General features: G+C 41.0%; 1 protein-coding gene across 1 annotated transcript; it reads right to left on the bottom strand.

The window, feature by feature from the left end:
* Positions 1-7,970: 7,970 nt before the first annotated feature.
* LOC109560882 (olfactory receptor 1f45-like) lies at positions 7,971-23,091 on the bottom strand. The gene is made up of 5 exons (XM_070792219.1): positions 23,084-23,091; positions 20,947-21,008; positions 20,307-20,389; positions 19,950-19,997; positions 7,971-8,921 (listed from the first exon to the last, which is right to left on the bottom strand). The coding sequence occupies exons 1-5, from the start codon at positions 23,089-23,091 to the stop codon at positions 7,971-7,973; spliced, it is 1,152 nt and encodes a 383-aa protein (XP_070648320.1).

Genomic DNA, 23,091 nt, shown 5'->3' with positions numbered 1-23,091 from the left:
TCTTTCTCTGTCTGATTTACTTCACTTAGTATAATAGTTTCTAGTTGCATCCATGTTGCTGCAAGTGGCAATATTTCATTCAGTTTTATGGCTGAAACTCCATCATATATATGTACCACACTTTCTTTTTTTTTTTTTTTCACACTTTCTTAATTCATCTGGCATTGTACATTTAGCTTGTTTCCATGTCTTGGCTATAAATGCTGCAATGAACATTGGGGTGCCTGTATTTTTTGAATTATGGTTTTCTCTGAATATATACCTAGAAGTGGGATTGCTGGATCAGATGGTAGCTCTATTTTTTTTTTTTTTAAGGAACATACATACTGTTCTCTGTATAGACTGTCACAATTTACATTCTCACCAATGGTGTAGGAAGGTTCCCTTCTCTCTACACTCTCTGTAATATTCATTGCTTGTAGACTTTAATGATGGACATTCTGACCAGTGTGAGGTGATACCTCATTGTAGATTTGATTTTAATTTCTCTAATAATTAGCAGAGTTGAGCATCTTTTCATGTTTTATTTATTTTGGCCTTCTCTATGTCTTCTTTGGAGAAATGTCTATTTAGATCTTCTACCCACTTTTTAATTTTTTTTTCCTTTTCTTTTTTATGCTGTTGAGCTACATGAGCTGTTTGTATACTTTGGAGATTAATCCTTTGTTGGCTGCATCTTTTGCAAATATTATCTCTCATCCTGTGGTTTGTCTTTTCATCTTGTTTATGGCTTCCTTTGCTGTGTAATGCTTTTAAGTTTAATTAGGTTATATTTGTTTATGTTTGTTTTTATTTTCATTACTCTAGAAGGTGTATCCAGGAAGATACTGCTGCAATTTATGTCAAAGAATATTATGCCTATGTTTTTCTTTAAGAGTTTTATAGTACCTGGTCTTACCTAAGGTCTTTAATCTATTTTCAGTTTATTTTTGTTGTGGTGTTAGAGAATGTTCTAATTTCATTCTTTTGCAAAATCTCCATTGTTTATTAACCATATGGGTTCCCTTTTTTGATTGCCTATTTAAAACTTTTTCTCTATTTTTTTAAAGATTGTTTTGTTCTTATTGGTTTGCAGGCATATTATTAGAGATTTTTTAAAATAAATTTATTCATTTTAATTGGAGGCTAATTACTTTACAGTATTGTAGTGGTTTTGCCATACATTGCCATGAATCAGCCACGGGTGTACATGTGTTCCCCATCCTGAACCCCCCTCCCACCTTAGAGATTCTAAATACTCATTTTGCCAACTAAACTTTTTCCTTTGCCTTCTATTTCTTGTGCCTTAATACGGTTCCTGTCAGAAACTTTCTACTTGGTCTCTTCTAATAGTTTTATACTGAAGGTTCAAGGGTTAAAAACTGCAGTTTGTGGGTCCACTGCCTGTTTTTATGAATAAAGTTTTATTGGAACGTGGTCATGACAATTTGTTGACATATTGTCTGTGACTGGTGTGTGCCACAATAGCAGAGTTAAATAGTTGTGACAGATATGTGACCTGCAAAGTTGAAAATATTTACCATCTGATCTTTACATAGAAGTTTGCCAAGCTCTCAAAATTTAATCTACAAAAAATATGTTGCAAACATTTCAGATTTGGTTTCAACTTATTTTTTTAATTTAAATTTATTTATTTTAATTAGAGACTAATTACTTTACAATATTGTATTGATTTTGCCATACATCAACATGAATCTGCCACGGGTGTACACGTGTTCCCAATCCTGAACCCCCCTCCCACCTCCCTCCCCATACCATCCCTCTGGGTCATCTCAGTGCACCAGCCCCAAGCTTCCTGTATCCTGCATTGAACCTGGACTGGTGATTCGTTTCTTATATGATATTATACATGTTTCAATGCCATTCTCCCAAATCATAGCCCCTCTCCCTCTCCCACAGAGTCCAAAAGACTGTTCTATACATCTGTGTCTCTTTTGCTGTCTCGTATACAGGGTTATCATTACCATCTTTCTAAATTCCATATATATGCGTTAGTATACTGTATTGGTGTTTTTCTTTCTGGCTTACTTCACTCTGTATAATCGGCTCCAGTTTGAGACTTTATTTTCTTTAGAATGGTTTTAGATTCACAGCAAAATTGAAGAGGAAAGCACAGAGATTTCCCATATACTGTCTGTCCCCCCACCCCCAACATGTACAGGGGCTCCCATTATCAACATCCTCAACCTGAGTGGTATATTTATTACAATCATTGAACATACATTGGTACACCATCATGACCAAAGTTCATTGTTTACATTGTCCTTCACTCTCATACATTTTCTGGATTTCAACAAATGTTTAATGAGATGTATTCATCAGTATTATACCATGTGGAGTATTTTCACTGCCCTAACCATCCTCTGTGTTCTGCCTATTTATCCATCTGTCACTGCTAACCTCTGGCAACCACCAACCTTTTTACTCTCTCCATGGGTTTGCTTTTCCTACCGTGTCATTCAGTTGGAATTATACAGTAGGTAGCCCTTTGAGATGGGCTTCTTTCATTTCTTTGTGTGCATTAAAGGCTCTTCAATTGTTTTATGGCTTGATAGATCACTTTTGTTTGTTTGTTTGGATTTCTTGCACTTAATAATAGTTTCTTGTCTGGATGTTTCACAGTATTTATCTATTCACCCACTCCAGGATATCTTGGTTTCTTCAAGTTTTGACAGTTATGAAGAAACCTGCGTAAACATCCATGTGTAGGTTTTAGTGTGAACTGAAATGAGTATTTGGGTAAATACTAAGGAGTGTGATTGATGGATTGCATAGCAAGAGTATGTTTAGTTTTGTAAGACACAGCCAAACTGTTCTAAATGACTGTGCCTTTTCACATTCCCTGCAGTGAGTGAGAGATCCTATTGTTCCACATCCTTGCTAGTGTTTAATGTTATCAGGATTCCAGATTTTAGCCATTGTGATAAAGTTTATTTTTAATGGCTAACATTATCTCAGCACAGTTTAATAAATAACCCACTGATTTGCAATGCCACCCTTTTTAATATAGCAAATTTATTTACACATGGGGCTTTCCATGACACTTATGCTGTTCTACTGTTTTACATGTCTATTTCTGTACAAGATAATGTTATTTTAAAAAATTATTTTAGTTTTCTAACTTAACTTTCAGTTTAGTTCAGTTCAGTCGCTCAGTCGTGTCTGACTCTTTGTGACCCCACGAATCACAGCACGCCAGGCCTCCCTAACTTAACTTTAGTGGTAGTAAAATGTTTATAGTATGTTATTTGTGTACTATAATTGTATGGTAGCATAGTAGTTCATACTGTCTGATTTAGACACTACTCACTCTGATCCTTGAAGTAAGCCAAAAAGAAAAACACCAATACAGTACACTAATGCATATATATGGAATTTAGAAAGATGGTAACGATAACCCTGTATGCGAGACAGCAAAAGAGACACAGCTGTATATAACAGTCTTTTGGACTCTGTAGAAGAGGGAGGGTGGGATGATTTGGGAGAATGGCATTGAAACATGTATAATATCATATAAGAAATGAATCACCAGGCCAGGTTCAATGCAGGATACAGGAAGCTTGGGGCTGGGGAACTGGGATGACCCAGAGGGATGATATGGGGAAGGAGGTGGGAGGGGGGTTCAGGATTGGGAACACGTGTACACCTGTGGCGGATTCATGTTGATGTATGGCAAAACCAATACAATATTGTAAAGTAATTAGCCTCTAATTAAAATAAATAAATTTAAATTAACAAACAAACAAACAAACAAAAAGAAGCTAGTCACTCTGATCCTGATAACCTTCTTAGATTATAATTATTAATATATAAACAGGTGTATATGTGAATCATTAATTCTCACAATAATTGCATGAGTTAGGTATTCATGGCCTCCCAGTTTTCCAAGTTTAAGAAACAAAGGCATAGAAAGGTTAAATAACTTGGCCAAGCTATTCAGCCATGAAGAATTCGTTGCTTGGTTTGTGTGTGTGTGTTGTTTTGTTACAATGTTTATGTCACCTTTTTAAGTTTCATTTGTACAAAATTGCGTGTCTGTTCTGTAGAGTAGACCCTTGACAGTGTGCTCATCACCAAAAATTTAGTTTCTCCAACTTAGATGTAGAGAACAAACTACTGGTTACGTGAATACTTAACTCATGTGCCTCCTTGGGGAGGAACAATTCAGGAGCAGGGAAAGAAGAGGTACAAACTGTTACATATAAAATAAACATAAGGGTATGCTGTACAGCATAGGGAATATAGTCAACATTTTATAATGAGAATAAATGGGTATAACACTTAAAAATTGTAAATTACTATATTGTACACCTGTAACTTACATTAATATAATGTTTCACATCAACTATAATTCAATTTAAAAAGTAGTTGTTATCCATCAACATACAGTTGACCCCTTTATCCAATTTTCCCTTCTCACTATTTCCCATCTGACAACATCTACTCTGTTTTCCATATCTATGTGTTTGTTTTTGTTTGATTTGGTTTGTCCATTTATTTGGCATTTTTGTTTATTATTTTTTATATTTCATGTATAAGTGAAATGTATGGTATTTGTTTTTCTCCTTCTGACTTATTTCATTTAGCATAATACCTCCAACATGTATATATATGTGTATGTATACATATATATAATCCTTAAAAGGTGAAATCCTGCCATTTATGACTTCATGGATGGATGTTGAGGGTATTATGCAAGATAATCAGGCAAGAATATTGGAGTGGTTGCCATTTCCTTCTCCAGAGGATCTTCCAAACTCAGGGACTGAACTCTTATCTCCTGTATTGCCTACGTTGGCAGGCAGATTCTTTACCACTGAGCCACTGGGGAAGCTGGTAAAAGATGAAATCTTGCCAACTATGACATCATGGATGGATACTGAGGGTATTATGCTAAGTGAAATAAGTCAGCTGGAGAAAGACAAATAACATACAATTTCATTCATACATGGAATTTAGAAAATTAATAAACAAATAACCCCCCCCCCCAAAAAAAACCCAAATAAGTGAACAAACAAAACCTAACAAAAACAAAAATGTACATATGGAAAAAAGTAGATGTTACCAAAGGGGAAATAAGGGGAAGGGCAAACTGGGTAAGGGAACGACTATCTGGGGCTATGGATAATAACTAATTTTTAAATTGAATTATAGTTAATGTACATCATTATCCCTTGGAGGAGAGCATGGCAACTCATTCCAGTATTCTTACCTAGAGAATCCCATGGACAGAGGATACTGGCAAGCTATAGTCCACAGGGTTGCAAAGAGTTAGACATGACTGAAATGACTGAGCACACACACACATATACAAAAAAAAGATCTTAATGACCCAGATAATCACAATGGTGTGATCACTCACCTATCTCCAGGCATCCTGGAGTGTGAAGTCAAGTGGGCCTTAGGAAGCATCACTATGAACATAGCCAGTGGAGGTAATGGAATTCCAGCTGAGCTCTTTCAAATCCTAAAAGATGATGCTGTGAAAGTGCTGCACTCAACATGCCAGCAAATTTGGAAAACTCAACAGTGGCTACAGGACTGAAAAATGTCAATTTTCATTCTAATCCCAGAGAAAGGCAATGCCAAAGAATGCTCAAACTACTGCACAATTGCCCTCATCTCACGTGCTAGTGAAGTAATGCTCAAAATTACCCAAGCTAGGCTTCAATAGTACATGAACTGAGAACTTCCAGATGTTCAAGCTGGATTAATAATAGGCAGAGGAAACCACAGATCAAATTGCCAATATCTGTTGGACCATAGAAAAAACAAGAGAATTCTAGAAAAACGTCTACTTCTGCTTTATTGACTCTGCTAAAGCTTTTGGCTGTGTGGATCACAACAAACTGTGGGAAATTCTTAAAGAGATGGGAATACCAGACCACCTGACCTGCCTCCGCAGAAATCTGTATGCAGGTCAAGAAGCAACAGTTAGAAGCAGACATGGAGCAGTGGACTGGCTCCAAATTGGGAAAGGAGTACGTCAAGGCTGTATATTGTCACCCTGCTTGTTTAACTTATATGCAGAGTACATCTTGCGAAATTCTGGGCTGGATGAAGCACAAGCTGGAATCAAGACTGCTGGGAGTAATATCAATAACCTCAGATATGCAAATGACACCACCTTAATGGCAGAAAGTGAAGAGGAACTGAAGAGCCTCTTAATTAAGGTGAAAGAGAAGAGTGAAAAAGTTGGCTTAAAACTCAACATTCAAAGAACTAAGATCTGGTCCCATCACTTCATGGCAAATCGGTGGGGAAACAATGGAAATAGTGACAGACTTCATTTTCTTGAGCTCAAAAGTCATTGCAGATGGTGAATGCAGCTTGCTCCTTGGAAGAAAAGCTATGACAAACCTAGACAATATATTAAAAAGCAGAGTCATTACTTTGCCAACAAAGGTCCATATAGTAAAAGCTATGGTTTTTCCAGTAGTCATGTACAGATGTGAGTTGGACCGTAAAGAAAGCTGAGTGCCAAAGAATTGATGCTTTTGATCTGTGGTGTTGGAGAAGACTCTTGAGAGTCCCTTGGAGTGCAAGGAGATACAACCAGTCCATCTTAAAGGAGATCAGTCCTGAGTGTTCATTGGAAGGACTGATGCTGAAGCTGAAGCTCCAATACCTTGGCCACCTGATGCAAAGAGCTGGCTCATAGGAAAAGACCCTGATGCTGGGAAAGATTGAAGGCAAAAGGAGAAAGGAGCATCAGAGGATGAGATGGTTGGATGGCATCACTGATTTGATGGACACAGGTTTTAGAAAGCTCTGGGAGTTGGTGATGGACAGGGAAGCCTGGGTTGCTGCAGTCCATGGGTTCTCAAAGAGTTGGACATGACTGAAAGACTGAACTGAAGTGAGATAAGTAAAAAAGAGAAAGACAAGTACCACGTGCAAAACATATATCACTTACATCTGGAAGCTAAAAAAATAATCAAACATGTAAAGACCTGAATGGTAGTTATCAGGAAATAGAGGAGTGGAGTAGTAAGACTGGTGTTTTTAGGGGTACAAAATTGCAATGAATAGTAAATAAGTCATAGAGAATATAGTGAATAGTATAGACAGCAATATTGTACTACAATCATAAAACTTGCTGAAAAACTAAAACTGATTTATCCCAACCAGTTAGAAAGGAAAATTGTTTAACGTGATAGAGGTGGGGAATTTCACTGCAATGGAAGTCATATCGCTATATATAAATGTGTCAAAGTAAAGCTTTATACACCTTAAATTTATACAATGTTATATGTCAATATATGTCAATGTAAGTACTTTATATGTCAATAAAGTATTTACATGAATAAAAATATATTGTTTCTATCCTTAAAAGAGAAACATTCTAATATTGGGAAGCATTGCTGTTCAGTCACTAAGTTGTGTCCAACTCTTTGCAACACTGCCGCACTCCAGGCTCATCTGTTCTCCACTATCTCCTGGAGTTTGCTCAAATTCATGACCATTGAGTTAGTGATGCTATCCAAACATCTCATCCTCTGCTGTCCCTTTCTCCTTTTGCCTTCAACCTTTCCCAGCATCAGGGTCTTTTCCAATGAGTTAGCTCTTTGCATCAGGTGGTCAAAATATTGGAGCTTCAGTTTCAGCTTCAGCATCAATCTTTCCAATGAATATTCAGGGTCAATTCCCTTTAGGAGTGACTGGTTTGATCTTGTTGCTGTCCAAGGGACTCTCAAGAGTCTCTTCCAGCACCACAATTCAAAAGCATCAATTCCTTGGTTTCCAGCCTTATTTATGGTCCAACTTTTGCATCTGTGCATGACTACGGGAAGTGATGTCTGCTTTTTCACTGTCTGGGTTTGTCATAGCTTTCCTTCCAAGGAGGAAGCATCTTTTAATTTCATAGCTGCACTCACTGTCTGCAGTGATTTTGGAGGCCAAGAAAATAAAATCTGTCACTGCTTCCATATTTAGTTTATTTCAAAAGCAATTAGGTCTAAAAAGAGTCTTTAAAGAGGCTGGGCAAAGGGGTTCTTGCTGAGAAGAAGTTTCTGGAGGGCACCCTTCAGATCTCGGTTCCTCAGGCCATAGATGAAGGGGTTCAGCATGGGGGTGACCATGGTGTACATCACTGTGGATGCCATGTCCCTCTGGGTGGTGTGTGTGGATACAGGGTTGAAGTAGACCCCAATGATAGTCCCATAGAAGAGACAGACAACACAAAGGTGAGAGCCACATGTGGAGAATGCTTTCCATCTGCCCTGGACAGAAGGCACCTTCCACACAGTCACAGCAATGGGTGTATAGGAGGCCATGATGCACACAAAAGAGATGAGAACCACTGGGCCCCCAAGGACCAACACCAGCATCTCATTGACTTGGGTGTCAGAGCAGGAGAGCTTGATCAAGGCATTGATATCACAGAAGAAGTGTGGGATCCTATTGGTGCAAAAGGACAAGTGGGACATCAGGATAGTGTGGACCATGGAGATGAGGTTGGCTGAGATCCAGGGTATCACCACCAGCAAAGTACACCGAAGGACACTCATGATTGTCATGTAGTGCAGTGGGCTGCAGATGGCCAGGTAGCGGTCATAAGCCATGGCTGAGAGAAGCATGCTGTCAGCTGCCCCAAAGGTGATGAAGAAATACATCTGGGCCAGGCAAGCTGAGAAGGAGATGGTGGTGAGCCCACACAGATGGTTCACCAGCATCTTGGGGATGGTGGTGGAGGTAAAGCAGATGTCAAGAAGAGACAAGTTGCTGAGGAAGAAATACATGGGGCTGTGGAGGTGAGGGTCCAAGATGATGGCCAAGATGGTGAGAAGATTCCCCAGGCACCCACTCAAATACAGAATGCAGGACAGGCTGAAAAACACCTGCCTCTGCAGGGGCTGCTGGGAGAGGCCGAGGAGGATGAATTCAAAGACTTGGGTCTGATTGTCCATGTCCAGGCAGTGCTAAAGCCAGAAACAGGAGCATCAACAGTGGGAAGAAAACAGATTACCTCATTGCTCTTTCAAACCCATCCCTGAAGATGCATCTCACTTAACCACGCTGAGCCTAGTTTCCTCATCTGTTGCTGCTGCTACTGCTGCTACTGCTGCTAAGTCGCTTCAGTCGTGTCCAACTCTGTGCGACCCCATAAACGGCAGCCCACCAGGCTCCCCTGTCCCTGGGATTCTCCAGGCAAGAACACTGGAGTGGGTTGCCATTTCCTTCTCCAATGCATGAAAGTGAAAAGCGAAAGTGAATTTGCTCAGTTGTGTCCGACTCCCCATCTGTTATATGGGACTAATTTTTCTAATTCCTTAGGATTGTTATAAGGATTAAGTGAGAAAAATAGGATAAGGGGATTAAATCCATAGCTGATGTGTTATATGGACAAACATTTTTATTTGTGGGAACTCTTAGTGATATTATCAAAATAAACAGTCTTACATTAATTAGCTTGATTGTGGCAATTATTTCAGAGTGTATACATGTATCAAAGCTTCAAGTCTTACATCTTAGTTATACACAATTTTTGTCAATTATTCCTTAATTAAGATAGGGATAGAAGACATAAAATGAAAATAAACAGCCTAGGCACTTTTTAGGGTTTGGTATTTAAAATAAATAGTAAAAGTGATTAAAGACAAACTCTGAAAACACACCTGGGTTTCAGTTCCAGTTCTGCCACTTACTGGCTGTGTGATTTAGCCAAGGTACATAACTTTCTGTGCCTTGGCCCAGATGGTAAAGAATCTGCCTGCAATGTGGGAGACCTGGGTTCAATCCCTAGGTCAGGAAGATCCCCTGGAGAAGGGAATGGCTACCTGCTTCAATATTTTTGCCTGGAGAATTCCATGGACAGAGGAACCTGGGGGGCTATACAGTCCATAGGGTCACAAAAGAGTCAGACACAACTGAGCGCTTAACACTTTGGTCCTTTGCACCTGCTGTCTCCTGCTTGGAAGCTTCTAGCCTCCAGCTTCACCTCACTTAAGTTGCCTCCACTTCTTCAGGGATCCCTTCCCTGTTCCTCTCCTCTTTGGGGTGGAGCCTAGTGGTTCTCATCCTGGCACTACTGACATTTGATGCTGAATCATATTTTTGTTTGTGGTGCAGACTGTCTTATATATTATTGTATGACGTTGAACACCTGGCTTTGACCCACTGAATGCCAATAGCATTCCTCCTATCTCCAGTTGTAAGGAGCAAAAATATCTTGAATAACACCTCTTGAGCAGAGTAGAAATTTCCCCCAGTTAGGGATCACTGATACCCATGGTTAAAGCATGACAGACTCTCTCCTCCCCTCAGCATCTATACAAGTTGACTAAGTTAGAGTGGTCTGTGTGAGCGTGCATGTATGCTCAGTCACTTTAGTCGTGTCCAGCTCTTTCTGACCCCATGGACCATAACCCTCCAGGATCCTCTGTTCATGAGATTTTCCCAGCAGGAATACTGGAGTGGGCTGCCATGCCCTCCTCCAGGGGATCTTCTTGACCCAGGGATTGAATCTGCTTGTGTGTTTTGCACTGCTGAGCCACTGGGGAAGTCCTTAGAGTGGCACAGTGACCTTTATTCTATGCAATCCACAATGAGCTAACCTCTTAACAATTATCATCCCATTTAACCTTCAGCCACATCATGAGCCAACAGCTGAGGCTCCAAACCTGACTCCTGCATGGATCTGGGATCCAGCTCATGCTCTGATCCAAATATCCACTCTCTTGACCAACTCACAATACCCCTACCCATCTATGAGTCACTGATACCAGGTAACCTAAGTCCTTGTGGATGAAACTGATCAGAGAGTACCCCTAACCTCTGAAGGCAGGTTTGGTGGGGGGAGGATCTTCCCTGAGATCAGCTCGATTGTGGCTTGTCTTCCTGATGCCTTATTAACCAATAACTACTATACCTCTATCAGATTCCGGGACCTCTCAACCCATCAAGAGTCCTGTTTCCAGGGATTTGGGATTCCTGCAGCCTCTACTTTGTCTTGCAACTGTGGATGAAGAGTAGGCTTTCTCAGAGAACACACAGCAGAATCACACTAACAGATTAATATCAGAATCTCTGGCCTTCAGGTATGATCCCCGGAGAACCTTGTTAGAGTGACTACAATTAGTTCATCTTCCCCAGTGAAGCCTTTGAGTCTAGGACCCCTGAGGGAAAGAGCTTTTGTCCCAGGAGCATTGCCATTCTTCAAATCTGTCTCTTTTGGCTGCCAGATGGTTAGCATGGAAGTCAGTTTTTCCAGTGAAGAAGATTTTAGATATGTTATTCCTGAAAACAGTTGTGTGTGTTCTCAGGCATTCAGTCATGTCTCTTTGTGACCCCATGGACTGTAGCCCACCAGGCTCCTCTTGTGCATGGAATTTTTTAGGCAAGAATACTGGAGTGAGTTGCCATTTCTTCCTCAAGGGATCTTCCCAACCCAGGGATCAAACCCACTGTCTATTGCATTTTCTGCATCAGCAAGCAGATTCTTTACCACTAGTGCCACCTGGGAAGCCCCTTGAAAACAGTTATGATGTGTTAAGGATTTGTAATGTGGCTGGAGCTGTGCAGAGCATGCAACATCCTATGCTTCTTACAAAAGCCCAGTGAGGAAGGAAGCAGAAACTCTCACTTGTCCATTGTTCACCCAGCCTGAAGTGGCAGATTTAGCATTCAAATCTAGGTAGTCTGACTCCAGGGACAAACTAATGAATGCAAATGTCTCTCAGCACACATAAAGAGATATTCATTCCTTTGAATGGCTGAACAATATTACATTGTATTTATACACCTAGTTTGTTTATCCATTCATCTGCTGATAGACAGTTGAGTTGTTTTCCATCTTTTGGCCATTACAAATAGCACTGCTGTGAACATTCATGGATAAATGTTTGAGTCCCTATTTTTAATTCTTTGGGGTTCAGTTCAGTTCAGTGCAGTCTCTCAGTCACATCTGACTCTTTGTGACCCTGTGAATTGCAGCACGCCAGGCCTCCCTGTCCATCACCAACTCCCGGAGTTTACCCAAACTCATGTCCATTGAGTCGGTGATGCCATCCAGCCATCTCATCCTCTGTCGTCCCCCTATCCATAAGTGGAATTTCTGGGTCATATAGTAATTGTATGTATCCTTTGAGGAACTTCTGAACTGCTTTCCATAGTGGTGGCACCGTTTTACATTCCCACCAGCAATGTATAGTGGTTCTGAGATAGAGTGGGACCTGGGACCCTTTACAGGAGTGCCTTGTTGTTTTTGTTGTTGTTTAGTCACCAAGTCATGTCTGACTCTTTACGACCCCATAGACTCTAGCTCACCAGGCTCCTCTATCCATGGGATTTCCCAGGCAAAAATACTGGAGCAGGTTGCCCTTTCCTTCTCCAGGGGGATCTTCCCGACCCAGGGATCTAACCCAGGTCTCATGAGTTGCAGGATTCTTTACTACTGACCCACCTGGGCAGCCCTACAGGAGTCCTTGCATCTGGTCAAATGTCTCCTTGAGCAACAGAATACAAAGAAACCATAAGAGACTAAAAATAACCGTGAATAAACAAGTGTAGTCTGAGCAACATGAACAATAAGATACAAAAAGACAACAAACCAGCAAGCCATTTCTGAGATGCCAAGAGCACAAGAAGGGTACTGTACATGACAGCACTACCAAGGGGATGGGCAGCCACCTAAGCTATGCCTCCGGTCTAACCCACTGATCCCAGCATGCGATTTAAGAAACCCGCTTGCACCCTGCCCCCGCTTCCACCCAACGAAACTGAGGACCTAGCAAGGGCACCTGTTTATTGTTTTTGCTCCCTTCTGCTGCAGCATGAGCCCCAGTAAAGTCTTACTTGAAATTCTCATCTGGCCTTCTAGCAACTTCCACTGATTAAAGAGCCCAAGGGCCTGAATTTAGCAGTTCCAGTTTCTCCACATAGCTTTCAACACTTGCTATTTTCTGTTGTTTAAAAAAATTTAGTCATTTCATTTCTTCCACGTTGTCCATTTTATTGGCATATAATTGCTGATAGTAGTCTCTTATGATCCTTTGTATTTCTGTGTTGTCTGTTGTGATCTCTCCATTTTCATTTCAATTTTGTTGATTTGATTTTTCTCCCTTTGTTTCTTGATGAGTCTGGCTAATGGTTTGTCAATTTTATTTATCCTTTCAAAGAACCAGCTTTTGGCTTTGTTGATTTTTGCTATGGTCTCTTCTGTTTCTTTTGCATTTATTTCTGCCCTAATTTTTAAGATTTCTTTCCTTCTGGGGTTCTTCATTTCTTCCTTTTCTAGCTGCTTTAGGTGTAGAGTTAGGAAATATACCATGTTCATGGATCAGAAGAATCAATATAGTGAACATGAATATACTACCCAAAGCAATCTATAGATTCAATGCAATCCCTATCAAGCTACCAATGGTATTTTTCACAGAGCTAGAAAAATAATTTTACAATTTGTATAGAAATACAAAAAACCTCGAATAGCCAAAGCAATCTTGAGAAAGAAGAATGGAACTGGAGGAATCAACCTGCCTGACTTCAGTCTCTACTACAAAGCCACAGTCCTCAAGACAGTATGGTACTGGCACAAAGACAGAAATATAGATCAATGGAATAAGATAAAAGCCCAGAGATAAATCCACGCACCTATGGACACCGTATCTTTGACAAAGGAGGCAAGAATATACAATGGAGAAAAGACAATCTCTTTAACAAGTGATGCTGGAAAAACTGGCCAACCACTTGCAAAAGAATGAAACTAGAACACTTTCTAACACCATACACAAAAATAAACTCAAAATGGATTAAAGATCTAAACATAAGACCAGAAACTATAAAACTCTTAGAGGAGAACATAGGCAAAACACTCTCCGACTGTGATTTCACAGCAGGATCCTCTATGACCCACCTCCCAGAGTAATGGAAATAAAAGCAAAAATAAACAAATGGGACCTAATTAAACTCAAAAGCTTCTGCACAACAAAGGAAACTATAAGCAAGGTGAAAAGACAGCCTTCAGAATGGGAGAAAATAATAGCAAATGAAGCAACTGACAAACAACTAATCTCAAAAATATACAAGCAACTCCTGAAGCTCAATTCCACAAAAATAAATGACCCAATCAAAAAGTGGGCCAAAGAATTAAATAGACATTTCTCCAAAGAAGACATACAGGTGGCTAACAAACACATGAAAAGATGCTCAACATCACTCATTATCAGAGAAATGCAAATCAAAACCACTATGAGGTACCATTTCACACCAGTCAGAATGGCTGCGATCCAAAAGTCTACAAGCAATAAATGCTGGAGAAGGTGTGGAGAAAAGGGAACTCTCTTACACTGTTTGTGGGAATGTAAACTAGTACAGCCACTCTGGAGAACAGTGTGGAGATTCCTTAAAAAACTGGAAATAGAACTGCCTTATGACCCAGAAATCCCACTGCTGGGCATACACACTGAGGAAACCAGAATTGAAAGAGACACATGTACGCCGATGTTCATCGCAGCGCTGTTTATAATAGCCAGGACATGGAAGCAACCTAGATGCCCATCATCAGATGAATGGATAAGAAAGCAGTAGTACATATACACAATGGAGTATTACTCCGCCATTAAAAAGAATACATTTGAATCAGTTCTAATGAGGTGGATGAAACTGGAGCCTATTATATAGAGTGAAGTAAGCCAGAAGGAAAAACACCAATACAGTATACTAATGCATATATACGGGATTTAGAAAGATGGTAACGATAACCCTGTGTACGAGACAGCAAAAGAGACACAGATGTATAGAACAGTCTTTTGGACTCTGTGGGAGAGGGAGAGTGTGGGATGATTTGGGAGAATGGCATTGAAACATGTATAATATCATATAAGAAACGAATCGTGAGTCCAGGTTCAATGCAGGATACAGGATGCTTGGGGCTGGTGCACTGGGATGACCCAGAGGGATGGTACGGGGAGGGAGTTGGGAGCGGGGTTCAGGATGGGGAACACGTGTACACCCGTGGCAGATTCATGTTGATGTATGGCAAAACCAGTACAATATTGTAAAGTAATTAACCTCCAATTAAAATAAATAAATTTAATTTTAAAAAAACCTTAAAATCAGATTCTAAAACTTAAAAAAAAATATTTAGTCATTCCAGTGAGAGTGAAGTGATACCTCACTGTGGTTTTGATTTGTATTTCCCTGATGACTAATGATGTTGTTCATCTTTGTTTTTATTTTTTTACTTTTCAAAGCAGTTTATTAGATAATATTTATTACTATGAAATAGTGTGAATTAACTGATATGATGATTTAAAAACAAACAGGAAACCCCTTTGTATGCTGTCTTAGCCTGGGTTCCTCAGAAAAAGTCTCTGAGAGGGAGATGTTCAGGCAGTTTATGGAGGAGGCTCTCAGAATATCTGTAAGAGATGAGGCAACCAAGATTAGTCAGAGGCTGGTATGATCTGCAAGCTAATCCCTTCAAAGTTTTCCCTTTGAGGCAAGGGGGCTGAGCCCCTGTACCACCGGCCCCACTCCCTCACATCCAGACATTGGGTATTGGCTGGCTGTTAGTAAAGAATCTGCCTGCACTGTAGGAGACCTGAATTTGATCCCTGAGTCAGGAAGATCCCCTGGAGAAGGAAATGGGTGCTCACTCCAATATCTTGCCTGGAGAATCCCATGGACAGAGGAGCCTGGTGGGCTTCAGTCCATGGGGTTGCAAGAGTCAGACATGACTTAGCAACTAAACCATCACCACCACAGTGCTGGAGAGGACATTACCTGTTTAAAGCAGTTCCTTCAGCTGGGGGAAATTCTGTTTTCCAGAAGTGACTCAACTGTGAGCCTTCTGCAGCCAGCTTTTCTCACAGCTGGGCAAATGATTTCCTGGATCCTAAAGGGGACCTTTGTGGCACATTACAGCATCCCCTAAATCTGATTATTACCTTGTTCCAAATGTCCACTTGCCATGTTGTTGTTGTTCAGCTGCTTAGTCGTGTCCAACTGTCTGTGTCCCTATGGACTGCAGCATGCCAGGCTTCCATGTCCTTCACTGTCTACCTGAGTCTGCTCAAACTCATATCCATTGAGTCAGTGATGCCTTCCAAACCTCTCATCTTCTGTCATCCTCTTCTCCTCCCCTCAGTCTTTCCCAGCATCAGGCTCTTTTCCAATGAGTCGGCTCTTTGCATTAGGTGGCCAGAGAGTCCAATACTCTCTGGCCATCTTTGTTTTTAAAAGAGAAACTGCAGGTTTATTGGTATCGGAAGTGAAAATCTCATGAATACTTCTTTTCTTAGCAGCTTTTTTTGTGTGTTGACACATGCTACAAAGTGTATGAACTTCAAGAGCATCACTGTAACTGAGAGAAGCCAAACACAAAAGGAAACGTATCATATAATTCCATGTATATGAAAAGTCCAGAATAGGCAAATCCATAGAGACAGGAAGTAGATAGTAGTTTCTGGGGGATAGGGGAGTGGAGAACGGGGAGTGACACCTTAATGAGTATGAGGTCTCTTTGGGGTGAAGGAGATATTTTGGAATGAGATGTGATAGTTGTACAACATTGCACATGCAATAAATCCCACTGAATTGCTCATTTTTAAATTGTTGATTAAAAGTAGAAACAGACTCACAGATGTCAAAAGCAAATTTATGGTTATCAGAGAGGAAATGTTGGGAGGGGGAATTAAGAGCTTGGGTTTGACATACATACTACTATATATAAAAGAGATAACCAATAAGAACCTACAGTATGGTAGAGGGAACTCTACTTAATATTATGTAATAACCTATATGGGAAAAGAATAAATACATGTATAACTGAATCACTTTGCTATATACCTGAAACTGAGACAACAATGTAAATCAACTATACATCAATATAAAACAAAAATGAAAAAATGAATAATGCTGCTATGAATATATATATTCTTTACCACTGTGCCACCTGGGAAGCCCCATGTAAGGGGAATTATAGAGTATTTGTTTTTCTGTGACTTACTTCTTTCACTTAGCATAAGTCCTCAAGGTTCATTCACATTGTCTCATATGGAAGAGTTTATTTCTTCTTTAAGGCTGAATAATATTCCACTGTATGTATGGACCACATTTTATTTATCCACTTATCCATCAGGAGACATTTAAATTGCTTTACTACTCAGACAGCCTGGGTATGCCAAAACCAATACAATATTGTAAGATAAAAATAATAATAATAAATGTTACTCCAGTTGTTTGGGCTGTGTGAACCTGCACAGTTGATTTAGTCTGAGTTCAACTGCTTCATTTAGAAGAATTATTTTGGAAAGAAAAACACTTGAAAATGATAGTACTTTTTGTTGCTAATGAGCTTAGGCATTAATTCAAACAACATTGAGGTACTCAGCTTACTTTATGAAAGTAAATATAAATTAAGATATTATTCAATACCAGCATACTGGCAGCACAATTGATATGCTATACACATAACTTGGCTTCCCAGATAGCTCAGTGGTAAAAAATCTGCATGCCAGTGCAGGAGACACAAGTTTGATCCCCAGGTCAGGGAGATTCCCCTGGAGAAGGAAATGGCAACCCACTCCAGTATCCTTGCCTGGGAAATCCCATGGACAGAGGAGCCTGGTGGGCTACAGTTCATGGGGTTGCAAAAGAGTCAGACACAACTTAGTGACTAAACAACAGCACAGACATAACTGGAGACATTGTGAATTGTCAAAGATTTTTTCTGAACAGAAAAAGGCAGATTCATAAAGATGTTTAAAGCATTGAATATTAAAGTCTAGAAAATCTGACAGGACTCCTACAGAACACTAGAAGTAATGGATAAAATATTACAAGCATTCTCCTAAATGCATACATGAATTTACACCAAAAAAAAAAAAAAAGGAAATCTCAAAGGGTTAACAACAAATGTCCATTAATGGATTGGTGGATAAACAATATATGGTATGTTCATATAATGTAGCATAATTCAGCCACCGCCCCCCCCAAAAAAAGCAAAAAAGCCATAATGTCCTGATACATGATGCAACATGGATGAATAGTAAAAGAAGCCAGACATAAAAGGGCACATATTGTGCAAATCCATTTATGTGAAGTGTATGGGACAGGTGAAATCAGAAGGACAGAAAACAAATTGGTGGTTTCAAAGAGCCTAAAAGTGGGACAGAATGGGGAATCACTGCTTTACAGGTGTGTGGTGATAAAAAATATATATATATATGGTCAGCGGTATGATGAGGGAATCCTAGGGGACTGTGAGAGCTAAGTGCAGGTCAAAGACTGGCCTGTGGCTTTGAAGCCTTCTAGAGGGGGTTGCTCATTGGAAGGACTGATGCTGAAGAGCTGAAGCTCCAATACTTTGGCCACCTGCTATAAACAGCTGACTCATTGGAAAAGACTCTGATGCTGGGAAGGATTGAGGGCAAAAGGGGAAGAGGGTGGCAGAAGATGAGGTGGTTGGCTAGCATCACTGATTCAATGGACATGAATTTGGGCAAACTCCAGGAGATGGTGAGGGACAGGGAGGCCTGGAGTGCTATGGTCCATGGGTCACAAACAGTCGGACATAACTTAGTAACTGAACAATGACAACAGAGGGGTCCATGCTTAAAGCAAGACCTGAAGGGCAAGGAGGTGTGATCCAGAAAGATAGGCAGGTGAAAGAGGGGCTTCTAAGAAAACACAACAAGTGTAAAAGTTCAGGGTGACAGATGCATAGTGCATTTGGGGACAATGTTATGTCTGGTGAACCCTGGAGAGCTGAAGGTGGCTGGGGGCTTTCTGGGATGTGTAGGCATACAGAAGGAAAGGTCAAGGGCATGCAAGATCATGAAGGCCACCTGAAGGGTTTGTTCCATTGGCAATAGGGTACTTTAAATATTTCTATAATACATAGATTAAATAACTGAAAGATACTGTATGAGGTAAACATACTCATAAACATTTGGGTTGTTTCCACTTTGGGATTCCTATGAATGGTATTCCTATGAACATCTCGTACATGTCCTTTAATGGATAATACATTCGTGCTCCATTGGGTCTGTACCTAAACGTGTAATTAATAAATCATGTTGTTGTTGTTGTTTAGTCACTAAGTTGTGTCAGACTCTTTTGCGACCCCATAGACTGTAGCCCACCAGGCCCCTCTGTCCACAGGATCTCCCAGGCAAGATTACTGGAGTGGGTTGCCATTTCCTTCTCCAGGGGATCTTCCTGACTCATAGATTGAACCCACATCTCTTGCATTGGCAGGCATGTTCTTTACCACTCTGCCACCAGGGAAAACCATAGTGGGGTCATATGAGTCATAGCAGAGATCTATGTTCAGCTTGAATAGATACTGCCAATCAGTTTTCCAAGATGGTTGTACCAAGGAGTTGGTTTCAGACACAAGCAGCGTGGTCAGATTCTTGTATGCAGAGAGCCCTTTCTGGCTGCTGTGAGGGGAGTAGGCTGCTGAGGGCAGAGATTGGTATGAGGAGATGCAGGGAGTGATGGGAGAGGAGGAGCAGCGGGGAGATAGGTGAGGGTATCCAGGATGAGCTGAGTGGCCAGAACTGAGGCTGATTACAAGGCTGGGAACACTATGCTGCTGAGCGTTTATGACATTACATGTGTGGCTTTTTTCTACAGGAAGGGAGGTCAATTCTCCCACTCTCTGTACACTAGTAGTGTCCTACAATTCAGTTAGGACACTCACAACCTGCAGCTGGTGCCAGAACTCACAGGTGAAGGGCTCAGTCCCACAAGACTGCTCCCACTTTGGCTGCCAGTCTTCACTGACTAGAAAGATGGATGTTTCCACGATCCATCCCTCCCCTTTCACATCCTACATGTTGCTAAAATAACTCATAGCATTCAGAAAAGTGCTTTAAATTCCTGTTACCAGTTTATTATAAAAGATACAACTCAGGAACAGACAAATGGAAGAGAAATGAAGGGAAAATTATGAGGGAAGGAGTAAGGAGCTTCCTTGCCCTCCCTGGATGCACCCCACTTACCAGCGGCTCCATATGCTCATCAGCCTGAAAGCCCCATTTGGGAATTTTCTGTAAAGGGATCAGCATGGAGCCCTGATTGATTAAATCACTGGCATTAATGCTGAAATCAATCTACATCCCCTCCTCTCTCCCTAGAGATCTAGGGAGTGGCGCTGAATGTTCCAATTTTTATATCTTGCCTCAGTATCCTGGAGACCAGATGCATCCTGTAGCTACCAGCAGTCTGTAAGCCCTTATCATTTCATCAGCAATCAGCATAAAAAAGATACTATCACTCCTAAGCTGACTGTCAGTAACCATGGGCAAAAACTGAAGGATCAAATTATTATATTTTATCCCAGGGTGGTTTATGCTAACATCAGGCTTCCTGGCTTGGATCAGCAGGGCAATGGGGATAGTGTAGAACTTGATTAGGAAGAAGGTGAGGTTTTCCAGTTTGGCTAGAAGACAGCACACCTATATTGCCCAAGAGTAAGGTATTAGTTGCTCAGTCATATCAACTCTTTGCGACCCTGTGGACTGTAGTCAGTCAGGTTCCTCTGTCCATGGAATTTTCAAAGGAAGAATACTGGAGTAGGTTGTCATTTCCTCCTCTAGGGGATCTTCCCAACCCAGAGATTGAACCTGGGTCTCCCTCATTGCAGGCATATTCTTTACACTCTGACCCCAAGAGAAAACCACTCTCCAAGACTCAGCTCCAAATTACTCTTATTCTGGGAAGCCTTCCAACTGCTCTTACCCAAGGCAACAGCCCAGGATTCCCATTCTGTGTTCCTGCTCTACCTCTGACAGTACCTTGACCCCAAAAGGTTGAAGGCATCTATATCCAGCTCTGTCTCCCCCAAGACTGGGAGCTTCTCTACCCTCAGTAAGGGCTGAGGTCTCAGGGGTCAGAGAGAGGCAACCAGGAGACTTCACTTTGAATGGGTAGGTGGAGGAGGAAGCAGAGACTGCAGATCCCAGAAGGCCCCCTGAGATTCCTCCAGCATCTCCTGACCTTGAAGACTGCACATCCAGGTTGGTTTCATGAAGGGGTTCTTGGGAAGAGTCTCCTGGAGCCTGCAGCAGGGATAAAGCACAGTGTATGAGTTCCAGAACTTATATCTGTCCCCACACCTGCCTGTGGATGCTGCTGACAGCAACAAGCAGGAGAGCTTCTTCTCCCCTTCCCTGCTGGTCGTTTCTTGGAAGAGGCAACTCAAGCAAAGAAGGACCTCCCTCAAGCAGAGGAGGGAGAGAGTAGGAAAGCAGAATCCTACAGCTGTTGGTAGCACTGCTCAGCCTGGGAATGAGGTCAGGGCCAGAGAGAAGAGTAGTAATAGAGGACTGTAGCTTTGGGAGGCTCCTGGGAATCATTCCTGTTTGCCCATCTGGGTCCCTAGCTTTTGCTTAGCCTAGGTACCCTTTGCAGCTTCTAGGTCAGCAGTTCTCACCCCAGGGTGATTCTGCCTGACACTGGATATTGGGATATATCTTGATAATTTTTAAAATTTCATTTATTTATTTTTAATTATGAAAGTATGATAACACAAGTACAGGAGACTTGGAACACAGAACAAAGTTGCAGGAAGCAGTGTTAGTCACTCAGTCATGTCTGACTCTCTGTGACCCCATGGACTCTAGCCTGCTAGGCTCCTCTGTCCATGGGATTCTCCAGACAAGATTACTGGAGTGGGTTGCCATTCCTTTCTCCAGGGGATCTTCCTGACCTAGGGATCCAACCTGGGTCTCCTGAATTGCAGGTGGATTCTTTAGTTATGCTATCTATTACAATTACTTTTTTAAGTAGATAAATTAAGATTTTTAGTTGGAGTTTCAATATCAAACTCTCAAAAATTAATAGAGTGGATGTATAGAAAAGTAGAAGGATTTAGTAGACCTGAAAAGCACCATGAACCAACTCAACATAATTAAGATGCATACAATTTTCACACAACAGTAGGATACAAATTCTATTCAAGTTCTCATAGACTATAATCTAGGAGACACTGGAACATATCCAGAAACATAAAACAAGGTGCAAAAATTTCATGGTCTAAAGGTACTGAAATCATAGAGTGTGTTCTCTTATCACTGTGGAATTATGTTAGAAATCAATATCAAAAGATTTTAGAAAATAAGCCACATATTTTCAAGTGCAATGTGACATTTACCAAGAGAGATCTTCGACTTATCCATTGAAAACCTCAATAGAGTCAAAAAGCTGAAAAAACACAGAGGGTGATTGCAGAGAAGAAAGCATGTAGATGAGAAATTGATACGTCTTGATAATTTTTGATTGTTATGACTCATTGTGGGGGAGGGATGCTCCTGGCATCTGTTAGGTTCTGACTAGGAATGCTGCTAAGCATTGTACAAGGAGAAGGACAGCCAAGAAATGATCTGGCCCCAAATATCATGAGTAGTGGGAGCTTGAGAAATTGTGCTTTAGGCATGTTTGTCTCAGCTGCTGTGTCTTGGGCTGGTGCTAATCTTAAGGGGAGGCTCTGGGGGAGGCATAAGTATGAACTGGATGCACTCAGTGATGGTGTGATGTTTGTTCAACACCTGTGTGTGAACCGTTCTCTGTGAGACCAGAGGAAACAGAATTCTGTTCACCTGTCAGAGGAGTTGGGAGAGACCAATCTCAAGGATCACGGCCATTCCACCGAGCCGGAGGTAGGAAGGCAGACTGTAGGGATGAGGCAGGGGCTGGAGAAGAGAGTGGAGGTTGGATCAGCCTCCTGGGGGTAGGGGGAACAGTGTTGTGTGGCTACTAGGGGGCTAAGTACTCCACTGAGGTCAGAGACCATGAGTTTAGAACGGGGCCAACTGGTGACATGTGATACAGGATGGCAGAAAACCAATCAGAAGAAGAAGAACCATCTCAAAGTCTGTGATAACTACATTTAAGTATTTTTTTATAATTTTATTTTATTTTTAAACTTTACATAATTGTATTAGTTTTGCCAAATATCATTTATTTTTACTCAGAGGTAAACTCTGAGCCCTTCATGTGAATCCTCACGGACCCACTGAAGGCAGTTCTCTAGGAACTTTGATTTTTCAGAGAGGAGGCTCAGAGCTCTAAAGTTCTTTCTCAAAGATACAAGGTGGGAGCGGGGATTTGAACCCTGGGTCTGAGGACTGCTTACCTGTACAT

Source organism: Bos indicus, chromosome 7 (assembly GCF_029378745.1).
Source record: "Bos indicus isolate NIAB-ARS_2022 breed Sahiwal x Tharparkar chromosome 7, NIAB-ARS_B.indTharparkar_mat_pri_1.0, whole genome shotgun sequence".
In the NCBI taxonomy this organism is placed as follows: domain Eukaryota; kingdom Metazoa; phylum Chordata; class Mammalia; order Artiodactyla; family Bovidae; genus Bos; species Bos indicus.
The sequence above is the reverse complement of the archived record's forward strand: the minus strand, read 5'-3'. Positions and strand labels throughout refer to the sequence as shown.